General features: G+C 45.8%; 1 protein-coding gene across 3 annotated transcripts in view; it reads right to left on the bottom strand.

Moving 5' to 3' along the window:
* The window catches only part of Itgb5 (integrin subunit beta 5), a 148,783-nt gene that overhangs the window by 85,148 nt on the left and 50,553 nt on the right, over positions 1-13,082 (bottom strand). For all 3 annotated transcript variants that reach the window (XM_045147504.1, XM_045147502.1, XM_045147503.1), the window contains exon 5: positions 8,703-8,871. In XM_045147504.1, the coding sequence (XP_045003439.1) occupies positions 8,703-8,871 (169 nt within the window). The remainder of the gene's footprint in view (positions 1-8,702; positions 8,872-13,082) is intronic.

The following is a 13,082-nucleotide window of genomic DNA, read 5'->3' as shown; positions in this document are numbered from 1 at the left end:
AGATAGCTCCCTTCTTGCAAAGACAACTTCCCAGTAAGCAGAGCATGCCACATAGGGGAATTTAGTTAGTCATGTCATAATCCTAAGGCCCACGAATTGACAGCACATAGTCCCAACCCAGGGAAACCAGGCCAGAGAGCATCCTCTGGCATTGTGAATTGGGTCTGTTTGCAGCATCAATTCCACAAGCACAGGTCAGAGGAAACCGAGAGTGCCCTGCAAGGGGTGGATGTTCGCGGCAACTCAGTGTACCAGAGTCCAGGCCTTCTCCCGTGGTAGAAGAGCTTTTTTAAAAAATAAAAATAAGGGCTGGAGAGATGGCTTAGCGGTTAAGCGCTTACCTGTGAAGCCTAAGGACCCTGGTTCGAGGCTCAGTTTCCCAGGTCCTACGTTAGCCAGATGCACAAGGGGGTGCACGCGTCTGGAGTTCGTTTGCAGAGGCTGGAAGCCCTGGCGCACCCATTCTCTCTCTCCGTCTATCTGTCTTTCTCTCTGTGTCTGTCACTCTCAAATGAATAAATTAATTAAATTAAAAAAAATTAAAAAAATAAAAATAAGCTGGGTGTGGTGGCGCACACCTTTAATCCCAGCACTTGGGAGGCAGAGGTAGGAGGATTGCCTTGAGTTCAAGGCCACCCTGGGACTACATAGTGAAATCCAGGTCAGCCTGGAATAGAGCAAAAACCTATCTCAAAAAGCCAAAAAAAAAAAAATAAAAAATGAAAATAAATATTGATTTATTTGTAAGCAGAGACAGAATATGGGTGCAGCAGGGCCTCTAGTCAATGAAATGAACTCCAGATGCATGCACCACTTCGGGCATCTGGCTTTACGTGGGTACTGGGAAATCGAACTCATATAATTAGGCTTTGTAGGCAAGTGCCTTAACCGCTAAGCCATCTATCTCTCCAGCCCTATAGAAGAGCTTTTACTCTGGGCTAGTAAGAGCAGGCAGAAAATTCAGTACACAGAGTAAGAAACTCATAGGAGTTATAAATAATTATTCAGATGTCCTTCTTATAATGGGGGACAGGGTGGCTGTAATAACCACTAAGGATAAATGATGGATACATGGGATTTAGTTTCACTATTTCCTCTACCTTATTATTGTTATTGTTATTATTATTATTATTTTTTTTTTTTTTTGGTTTTTTGAGGTAGGGTCTCACTCTGTCTCAGGCTGACCTGGAATTCACTTGTAGTCTCAGGGTGGCCTCGAACTCATGGTGATCCTCCTACCTCTGCCTCCCAAGTGCTGGGATTAAAGGCGTGCGCCACCACACCCAGCTTGCCTTATTATTTTTTTAATAAGCCATTTTATTTATTTGACAGACAGAAAATGGATATGCCAGGGCCTCTAACCACTGCCAACAAACTCCATACACTTTAACTGCTAAGCCATCTCTCTAGCCCCTCCCCACCCTTTTTTATGTGAAGTACTTTAAACATATTAAAGTAAGGGCTGGAGAATTGGCTTAGCAGTTAAGGAGCTTGCCAGCAAAGCCAAAGGACCCACGCTCATTTCCGAAGTGCCCATGTAAAGCCAGAGGCACAAGGTGGCACATGTGTCTGGAGTTCATTTGTAGTGACTAGAGGCCCTGGCATGCCCATTCTCTTTCTCGCTATATGCTTTTTTCTTTCTTTCTTTTTCTTTTTTTTTTTTTTTTTCCCTCAAGCGGGGGCTTGGTTTTTCAAGGTAGGGTTTCACTTTAGTCCAGGCTGACCTGGAATTCACTATGTAGTGTCAAGGTGATCTTGAACTCATTCCTACCTCTGCCTCCTGAGTGCTGGGATTAAAGACATGCGCCACTACACCTGGCTTTCTTTTTTTGAAAGATACATTTTTTATTAATTTATTTATTTGAGAGAGAGACAGAGAAGAATGGGTTGCCAGGGCCTCCAGCCACTGCAAACAAACTCCAGATGCATGCACCACCTTGTGCATCTGGCTTATGTGGGTCCTGGGGAATCAAACTGGGATCCTTTGGCTTTGCAGGCAAGCACCTTAACCACCAAATCATCTCTCCAGCCCCCTTTTTCTTTTCTTTTTTTTTAAATATTTTATTTTAGTTAATTTATTGAGTGAGAGTGAGAGAGAGAGAGCGCATAGTGTACCAGGGCCTCTAACCAATGCAAGTTAACTCCAGATGCATATGCCACTATACACATCTGGCTTATGTGGGGGAGTCAAACTTAGGTCCTTTGGTTTGGCAGGCAAGCACCTTAATTACTAAGCCATCCCTCTATCCCTATCTGCCTCTTTCTTTCTCTTAAATAAATAAAATATTTTTAAAAAACAGCTGGGCATGGTGGCACATACTTTTAATCCCATTACTTAGGAGGCAGGTAGGAGGATCACATAATTCCACAACCTAAGAAAACTACTGTTACTATTTTGGTTTATTTTCAATATTTTTCATATGTCTTCTTTTCTTTAGCAAATCATATCACCTATCCACAGTGCTGTGTAGGCCACTTCACCAGCCTGCTCTTAACTTGTCTTAGGTGTTATTTAAGCCATGAAGTATAGGTTCAACAGCACAGTTGTTCACCAAAAACTAATCTATGATTTAGTCCCAATATTTTTACAGTAATAGGAGAGTCTGGGGCTGGAAGTCATACATTGTTATTAGAAAAATTTCAGTGCCAGGTGGGATACCTTTCACTAGTCATTGGTCAGGGAGGTCCCTGATGCCCCCCAAACATTATAAGTTATTGCTAAGGCTCTTGAATGCCCACCAGAACTAGATGGAAAGACCCTATCATTGAAGAGGTCACATGATTGGGCTGCAGGCCACTGAAAAGTCAAGCTGGAGCTGGGCTGGAAGCCTGCTGCTTATTAACTAGCTATCGGGATACAGGACACGGCCTTTGGGAGGAGAAAAATCTTCAATGGTCGTAACCTGCCAGGAACCCAACAGCTTTTACGGCTGGCCCGCCAGGCCAAATGTACCAACTGGTACAATAGTGGCATGTCTGTTATGGGGGGAAACCAACTGCTCTCTGTTTGGATTTGAGACCCACTTCATGGGAGAGAATTCATGCCTAGTACTGAAAACCTAGTCAAATCTCCATGGCTGAGGTCATGAGCCCTACACTATTGTTGGCTGGTTAAATGAATATATTTTGCCCACCAAACTCCCCTCTAAATACTTTCATGCCCATATACTAATGCTTCTCTCACTTTTGGTTAGACAAGCTTCTCTTTTCAGATGGTGGTGACCATTGGGGTGACTCAAAGCTCACCAAAGTGCCGAGAAGAAGTGGCAGTGTTCAGCACTAAGTGAGACATTTCTGTCACACCCTCCAAGGCTCAGGGACCATTTCAGTAGAAGTGGCAGGTAAAATGTAGGATCCAAGGGAAGGGTAGGACTGCTTACAATGTTGTCACCCAGATACAACGTGGTCTCAACATTTATGAGCTCACAGGGGCTGAGGCTACCTACACAAGACCTGCATAAAAGGAGGGGAAGAAATGATGGCATTAAGATACAAGAGGGAAGGTGGGCGTGGAGGCGCAAGCCCTTAATCCCAGCACTCAGGAGGCAGAGGTGGGAGGATCACTGTGAGTTTGAGGCTACCCGGAGACTACACAGTGAATTCCAGGTCAGCCTGGGCTACAGCGAGACCCTACCTCCAAAAACCAATTAAAAAAAAAAAAAGAAAGAAGAGAGATTAGTTGGAAAGAAGGGAATCAGTGGAGGGAGGATTTAGGAGTGGGGAAAGGGGAGCAGTAGGAGATCATGATCATGGTATATTATTTATATTTATAGAAGTTGTCAATAATAAAATGTTTTTAAATTTTTTTGTTTATATTTATTTGAGAGCAACAGAGAGAAGGAGACAGACAGAGAGAGAGAGAGAGAGAGAGAGAGAGAGAGATTGAATGGGTGTGCCAGGGCTTCCAGCCACTGCAAACGAACTCCGGACACATGCGCCCCTTTGTGCATCTGGCTAACGTGGGTCCTGGGGAATTGAGCCTCGAACCGGGGTCCTTAGGCTTCACAGGCAAGCACTTAACCACTAAGCCATCTCTCCAGTCCAAGTTTTTTTTTTTTTTTTAAGAGATGGCTTAGCAGTTAAGGCGCTTGCCTACAAAGCCTAAGGATCCATGTTCGACTCTCTAGATCCCACATAAGCCAGACACACAAAGGTGAGGCAAGTGCAAGGCCGCACATGCCCACTAGGTGGCGCAAGTGTCTGGAGTTCAGTTGCTGGTGTGCCAATTCTCTCTCTGTGTCTCTCTCACTTTCTCTAAAACAAAATTTTTAAAAATATTAAAATATTAAAGAAAGGAAAGTCTGGGGCTGAAGAGATGGCTCAGTGGTTAAGTGCTCTTAATGCACAAGCATGAGAGCCAGAGGGGCCCTGAAATCACCTGAGTTCAAATTTCCAGATCCTTGTAAACTGCTGTGCATGGCCAGGGAGCCTGTCACCCTCATTCTGCAAAGGAGAGCTGAGACCAGGAAACTGATTGCACTCCCCAAAGAAAAGGGGGGGAGGGGAGAGTCTGTAATGAACCAAGGAAAAAAATGTTTACTATAAATAGGTGATTTCAAATGAGAAAGAGATGTCTTTTTTTAATATTTTTTTGTTCATTTTTATTTATTTATTTGAGAATGACAGAGAGAAAGAGGCAGATAGAGAGAGAGAGAGTGAGAATGGGCGCGCCAGGGCTTCCAGCCACTGCACATGAACTCCAGACGCGTGCGCCCCCTTGTGCATCTGGCTAACGTGGGTCCTGGAGAATCAAGCCTCGAACCTGGGTCCTTAGGCTTCACAGGCAAGCGCTTAACCACTAAGCCATCTCTCCTGCCTGAGAAAGAGATGTCTTGATACATACCTAAGTATAAACTGGCTGCACAGAGGGGCCAGAAGAAAAGCGAACGAGAGGAAGTTGGTGGGCTTACAGACTGCGTAATTCTGAGCAATTATTAACGTTCCATTGTTCCCTGCGGCAAAGGTCATGGAGAAAATTTCAGGGCTGGCACATGCTCGTAAAGTACCTCTCAATCAACAACAATTCACCAAGTTCAGCTTAGAAAGTCAGAATCCTCTGGCACTGAAGTACCTTGGACGGCACAGAGGATTCGGTGTGAAGCAAACAGAAATCTCCATGGCACAGAGCTAGGCTTTCTTGGAGGCGAGCTGCAGAGGAACATTTCGCCCTTCAGCAGCCGAGGTGCAGGTAGCAGGTAGCTTCGGGCAAAGAGCCTTATGCATCCAAAGGCCTGGGTAGTGCTGGCAGAGAGGGGGAGGGGGAAGGAAGCCAGCTCCTTTGAACTCCTTTCTGCCAGCTCCCCTGGGGTCATAAGCCAAGGGGCTGTTTTCTTTTGAGATGGGGGAGGGGCGTTTTGATCCTCTCCAAACACAGTCATTGGCAGCCAGAGGGGAATTTTTACTGAATTTCTCCGTACAGAGACTTGCAAACTCCTTCAATACCAACAGAAGAGCGGACCCCGCGGCTTCTCTACGACTGCGATTAAGATCAGTCTTCAATCACACTCTCCAGATCTACTAGTGAAATCAACGTGACTGGACACTGCTTAGGCCTGTAACTGAAGTTTTCTCCCACCCACCAAGCTCTAATGATGATTTCTTCCCCCAGAAAAGAGGTTCTCTGGATGGGGAGATGAGAGCGATCCTATGTTTTCCCTCTTCTAACTGCTCCCTGCCAAAATGTAGAATCTGGTTGGTGTCTGTGAAGACAATGTCTCTTTCAATTAATAACTGAATGCCACTTTATTTATTTATTTTTAATCTTTTAAAACATTTATTTGAGAAAAAGGGAGCACCAGGGCATATAGCCACTGCAAACCATCTCCAGATGCATGTTGTGCCTTGTGCAACTGGCTTACGTGGGTCCTAGGGAATCGAACCTGGGGTCCTTAGGCTTTGCAGGCAAGCGCCTTAACCCTTAAGCCATCTCTCCAGCCCATAAATGCCACTTTAAAAGATGTGATTTTGCTTTCTAAATTAAATCCATGAACTGTTTTGTGACACATGGACGATTCAGAGATGAACATATTTTAGCTGCCGTTCCATGTGGCTTTCAGGCTGCTAAGAAAACATTGGGGACCTCTGATTCAGACCATGTGTTTCTGGCCAGCAGCCACCCTGGATGGGAAGCCAATATAACTCCTGCTCCAGAGGGGCCCCAAGTTCAGCAACATCAGAGCCACAGAGGGGACCCCACAGATGCTTTTACTTCATAGCCATCTCTGCCTGTAGTTTGGGGGTTCTCATTTCAGTAAGGACTGCTGTGGCTCTTTTCTTCTCCATCTCAAGAGTTGATCAGAGAGAAAAAGTGCTTGTGTGGACACACACTGGGCTCAGAAACCATGTGTGGCCTCTAAGTTAGGTCTTGAACTCTCCCCTGCCCTCCCCAAACCCAAGAATCCCTATAACTCCACTATGATGAACGCACCAAGATTTTTTTTTTTTTTTTTTTTGGTTTTTCGAGGTAGGGTCTCACTCTAGCTGACCTGGAATTCACTATGGAGTCTCAGGGTGGCCTTGAACTCACAGCGATCCTCCTACCTCTGCCTCCCAAGTGCTGGGATTAAAGGTGTGCTCCACCATGTCCGGCAAAACGTTTTTTTTTTCCCACACCAAGATTTTTTTTTTTTTTTTAATTACTTATTGGGCTGAAGACATGGCTTAGCAGTTAAGGCACTTGCCTTTGAAGCCTAAGGACGGAGGTTTGATTCTACAGTCCCCATGTTAGCCAGATGTACATAATGGCACAGGCATCTGGAGTTCATTTGCAGCGGCTAGAGGCCCTGGCACGTCCATTCTCTCTCTCTCTCCCCCTCTGTATCTGATAAATAAATAAAAATAAAGATAAAAAATTAAAAATTACTTATTTGCAGGCAGGCAGGTGTGCATGACAGAAAGACAGAGAGGTACAGATTATGGGCACATTAGGGTTTCTTGCTACTGCAAACAAATGCCCATCTGGTATTAGGTGGGTGACCAAGGAATTGAACTCAGACTGGCAGGTTTCATAAGCAAATACCTCAAATTGCTGAGCCATCTCCACAGCTCCCATACCCAGATATTTGAGGAAGCATGATCCTTGAAAGCACACAAACACTATGAGGAGCTTAATTACTAAAAAATGCTAAACTTATATATACACAAAGCCTAGAAAGATGTACCCAAATTTTCAAAGTAGGTATTATGGTAATGAGCTCAAAACTGATTTTTATCTTATCTATTTTGTTTGTTTGTTTATTTTTTTTCTTTTTTTTTCTAAATATTTTATTTATTTATTTGAGAGCGACAGAGACAGAGAGAAAGACAGATAGACGGAGAGAGAGAGAGAATGGGCGCGCCAGGGCTTCCAACCTCTGCAAACGAACTCCAGACGCGGGCGCCCCCTTGTGCATCTGGCTAACGTGGGACCTGGGGAACCGAGCCTCGAACCGGGGTCCTTAGGCTTCACAGACGAGCGCTTAACCGCTAAGCCATCTCTCCAGCCCTGTTTATTTTTTTTCAAAGTAGGGTCTTGCTCTAGCCCAGGCTGACTTGGAATTCACTATGTAGGCTCAAGATGGCCTCCAACTCACAGTAATTGTTCTACCTCTGCCTTCAGAGTGCTGGGATTAAAAAAAGGTGTGTGCCACCACACCCAGTTTATCTTATCTTTTGTTATTGCTACTGGGTCTTTTCTTGAGACTCTGTGTGTATATGTGTGCACGTGTGGGGGTTGTGCATGCACGTGTGTGTGCTGTGGAAGCCTAGCTAGTGATCTTGCCCCTGTGGGACTGCCTGTCTCTGCCTTCTGAGCACACGCCACCACACCCAAGATTTTTAAAAAATTATTATTTATTTGTTAGAGAAAGAGAGAGAGAATGGGTGGGCCAGGGCCTCCAGCCACTACAAATGCCCCCTTGTGCCTCTGGCTAACGTGGGTCCTGGGGAATCGAACCTGGGTCCTTCAGCTTTGCAGGCAAACGCCTTAACCGCTAAATCATCCCTCCAGCCCGCACCCAGGGTTTTTATGTGGAAGCTGGAGATCCAAACTCAGACCCTCACCGTTGCACAGCCAGCACTTTACTGAGTAAGCCAACCTTCCTGGCCCCCTACTGAGTTGCTTGGCCAGGAGGAAATAATTTTAAGAATAAGTAAGTTATTACAATATTCCACTTATGTATTTCTGAGATGGGAACCTCAATAATATGAGTTCACTCCTGACCTAAGTCCATGTTCTCCCTCCAGATTCATGTATCACAGAGAAGCAGGGGGAAAAAAAAATACATAGAAATGCAATCAAAGACTTCACACAATTCGATTTCCAGCTGTATTCCCCAATGGGGCAATCTTTCAGGTTAACAAAATTGGGCCAGAAAGTTCAATAAGCTTGTATGTATATTGTTTTTTGTTTTTTGGTGGTTTTTTTCCCTTAAAAAGAGGGGGGGGGGGAGAGCCAAATGAATAAACACAGAACAGCTGCCAAGGACAGTATCCTATTGCACATAGCCACACCCCAACAGACACATCTAGCTCAGTCCACGGCTGGGGTTTCAGCTGGCTTGATTGCTGGAGGTTCCGCCAAGGTGCCACCTCTGATGTAAGAGTGGACCTGAGCCACAGGCTGGGGTGGCTCCAAATCTGCCACCTCTTTCAGGAAGTATGACACACCAACACCAAGTCTATAGCCCTTGACCTTCCCATCTAGTCCAGGGCCAGAAACCTACCTTGCAGACAGAAGCCTGGAGGATGGCATCAAAGCCCCCTTCAGGGGCATCACGGTTCCGGGACACCCTCTGTTTCCGAACTTCTTCATTGAAGCTGTCAACTCTGTCTGTGAGAGGCAGCAGATGGCGGAACCCAAAAGAGGGGACACAGTTTGGAAATAACTTATAACTGGAGAGAAAGAAGAGAAGAGTCACTTTTCTATCATCATCTCTAAAGCTTTTTATTTTTATTTTTTTAATTTTTTTAAATTATTTATTTATTTATTTGAGAGCAACAGACACAGAGAGAAAGACAGATAGAGGGAGAGAGAGAATGGGCGCGCCAGGGCCTCCAGCCTCTGCAAACGAACTCCAGACACGTGCGCCCCCTTGTGCATCTGGCTAACGTGGGACCTGGGGAACCGAGCCTCGAACCGGGGTCCTTAGGCTTCACAGGCAAGCGCTTAACCGCTAAGCCATTTCTCCAGCCCTAAAGCTTTTTATTTTTTAAAAAATATTATTTATTTATTTGAGAGAGCGTGTCTGTGTGAATGCGCACACCAGGGCCTCCAGCCGCCGCAAACATACCTTGCACATTTGGCTCACGTGGGTGCTTGGGAAATCGAACTTGGGTCCTTTGGCTTGGCAGGCAAGCGCCTTAGCCACTAAGCCATCCCTCCAGCCCGCCTCTCTAAATCTTAACACTTGTCCTAGCTTCCACAAACACCAGTAAATATTTACCTGGCACCAATCCTGCCCTGGGGCAGGCATAGTGAAAAGAATAAGGGTAAAGAAATCCCTGTTCTGCAAACGGCCAGCCCTGGCTGTAGCCATCTGACCGTAACAAGCGGCTCAAGAGAAGCAGAAGTCACAGTAGGTGCCAGTTGGGAGAAGATGTGACATGAGCCTTGACAGACGAGCGTGATGGGTGGCAGAGGCAAGGCAGACAATGTCCAGTGAGGACAGCGGAAGAAAGCTCCTCCCATTAACCACACTGCGGGCTTCTTGCCTGGGCCACCGTTCCAACTCATCTAAACTTCCTCCCATCAACCCACTCGGTGACCACCAGGATGCGCTGGCACACAAACAGAGGTGAATGGAACAAGAGCAAAAACATCCCTTCTCCTCTTAGTTCGCTTACAAATACGACAGCGGTCAACTATACATGCTCCTAGCTGCCATGGAAATCATTTAGAGGGAGGGTATTAACATGGGATATTTTTTGTAATCATGGAAAATGTTAATTAAAATTGTGAAAAGACACTACTGGAGAAATGGCTCAACAGCTAAGGCGCTTGCCTGCAAAGCCTAATGACCTGGGTTCAATTCCCCAGTTCCCACATAAAGCCAGCTGCACAAAGTGGTGCATGCATCTAGAATTTATTCTGGGCTGGAGGAATGGCTTAGCGATTAAGGAATTTGCCTGAAAAACCAAAGGACCCAGGTTCGATTCCCCAGGACCCACGTTAGCCAGATGCACAAGGGGGCCCAAGCGTCTGGAGTTCGTTTACAATGGCTGGAAGCCCTGCCATACCCATTCTTTCTCTCTCTCCTTCTTTCTCTGATTAAAAAAACAAACTGTTTAAAAAAAATTGTGAAAAGATAAAAAAAAAAATTTAGAAACCAAGTGTCTTCAAACAGGACTATAGCTGAGAAAGTTAATACCAGGCCTTTCTCTTGAAATATTGGGCAATCTCTTCAGACTGGTATGGAGACCACAAGTGCCCCATTCCTGTAGGAAAGGAGCTCCCACTGGCAGTATTATTTTTTAAAATATTTTGTTTATTATTTATTATTTCAGAGCGGTAAGACAGAGAGAAAGAGGCAGATAGGTAGGGAGAGAATAGGCGTGCTAGGGCCTCCAGCCACTGCCAACAAACTCCAGATGCATGCGCCACTTTGTACATCTGGCTAACGTGGGTCCTGGGGAATCGAGCCTCGAACCTTAGGCCTCACAGGCAAGCACTTAACCACAAAGCCATCTCTCCAGCCCAGTATCAAGACACACACACACACACACACACACACACACACACACACACACACACACACACACAATGAAACAGGAAGACAAGCCTTAAATTATTTTACAAGAGTATGGAGACAACCAGAGAAGAGCATGTGCAGAGCCTTGCGGAGGAAGGAGAGAGAGGAAGGCCCTTGAACTGTACTCAGAGTAAGGGGAAAGGACTAGGGCTAGAGAGAGGGCTCAGCAGTTAAGGTGCTTGCCTGCAAAGCCTAAAAAACAAAACAAAACTCATGTTCGAATCTCCAGATCCCAAGTAAACCAGATGCACAGTGACGCAAGCATGCAATGTCGCACATGCGCACAAGGGGGCGCACGTGTCCGGAGTTCGTTTGCAGGAGCGGCTGAAGACCGACCCTAGTGCGCCCAGTCTCTCTCTCTCTCTTTCTCAAAACCAAAAAAAAAGAGCCTCCTTTAGGAAAAGAGCACGAACGCACTGCCTAGGATAGGCCTCTGGAGCCCCTTTCAGGATGTCCTGGGAGGAGAAACAGGCTGAGCTACTCTAAACTCACTGCTGCCAAGACGAGTCTCACCAGGCAGGCCCGAGCAAGCTCCCTGTTCTTGCAAGCAGACAAGCTTTAGCTCTGTAAGGGGGCCGTGCCACCCAGAACTCCCGTTCCCCACTCCATCCTCTAGTATCAACAAAACAGCCACAACAGCCCTCACAAGCCACTCTGGACAAATCAAGCCCAGCTAGACCTTTCTCTGTTGCCTTTCCTTTGATTCTACCCCGTCCCCAAGTCTTCACAAACACTTTATGCTTAGATGAGTTGGACTTTTTTTTTTTTTTTTTTAGCCCATGCCTCAGGCCACCCAGACATTTTTTTTTGTGACCTACATGTTTGATCATGAAGAGATCAGTGGTGGGAATTAAGATCCCACCCCAGCCATTTGACAAATAAGAAGAAGGCCCCGAAGGCAGGAAACATTTGTAATTTCTTTTTCTCTTCCTCCAAGTTCCTCCTCCTTTCAATGTGGTTCCCCGTGATTTAGGACATCAGGTGTGTGTTTAATGTCACACTTGGTCAGGCTGGTTGTGAAATGGGAGGAGAGAGACTAAATAATTACAGTGAAATGAAAAAACCAGAAAAGCTGTGTGAAGCTCAGCAGTTTTCTTTTTTTACACCTTCCTTCCAATTCTGCAAAGAGTGCTGAGCGCCACGCTTTTACTGCGGAGAATGGCTATCCAGGAATCAACTAGAAAGTGTGTTTGCTGGAGAAGCTGAACTGTAGAGAATTTACTATAATCAAATCAGGTACACTTCTCTTTTGTTTGTTGTTTGCTTTTGTTTTTCAAGGGAGGGTCTTGCTCTAGCCCAGGCTGACCTGGAATTCACTATGCAGTCTCAGGGTGGCCTCGAACTCACGGCGATCCTTCCACCTCTGCCTCCCGAGTCCTGTAATTAATTAAAGACATGTGCCTCCCCACCCAGCCTCAGGTACACTTCTCAGGGAGAAGAAAGCCTGTTTCCACATAGACCCTGGGAAGCGCTCAATGGCCATTGGGATAGGATGTCACCTGTGACTGGAAACTTGGTTTAGTCCCTGGAACTGCTGTCTGACTGGTTTAAAATCAGGTTATTTGGGGGTCTCTTGCCAAGGACCTACCCCCACTCCCACTGTATCTGCTACTGAAGGATTCAGGAAGCCATAATAAGCCTCAGAATCATCAATAGGCCTAAGTTTCTGCATCCCAGCAAGGTCAGTTTCCTGATAAGGGGGAAGACTGTCTGCACCATGCGTTCCTATGGTCATAGATAAAGTTTACTTAAAATAAGTTAAAGTTCCTCAAATACACAGCCAATTACAATAAAAGTACCTAATCTGCTTGGAAGACCCCTAGCCCCCTGCCCACCAGCTTTGCCCACCAGTATCCTAAGCCTATCAGAAAAATACAAGTACAGTTACTGCTTCAATCAACCAATCACGTAACCATTCCCCTACTTCTCCCTACTTCTTTGTTCAAATCCCTATAAAAAACCTGCCCCCTGCTGCTCGGGGCTCTTGTATGGATCCACTGCACTGGTGAAGTCAAGAGTCAGAGCTTCAGCCCGAAATAAAGCTCTTTGCTGTTGCATATGTGTCAGACCCTCGGTGGTCTTTGGGGACCCCGTGATCTGGGCATAACATTACTGGATCCCACTTTAAATGAACATTGTTGCAGACGGCTTCAGGTTCGCTGAGATGAACTTCCAGACCAGGCACAGTTATGGAGGAAGGGATATATACTGAAGTTTACAGATCCAGGGGAAATCCCATAATGGCAGAAGAAGCTGGCCTGCCTTCACAGGTCAGGAGATAGAGAAAATCCACAAGCCAAAAGCCACACTCAGCACACTTTAGGAACTCGGGCACTCTGCATATCTTCAGATTGG

The sequence above is a fragment of the Jaculus jaculus genome, chromosome 4, assembly GCF_020740685.1.
Source record: "Jaculus jaculus isolate mJacJac1 chromosome 4, mJacJac1.mat.Y.cur, whole genome shotgun sequence".
In the NCBI taxonomy this organism is placed as follows: domain Eukaryota; kingdom Metazoa; phylum Chordata; class Mammalia; order Rodentia; family Dipodidae; genus Jaculus; species Jaculus jaculus.
The sequence above is the reverse complement of the archived record's forward strand: the minus strand, read 5'-3'. Positions and strand labels throughout refer to the sequence as shown.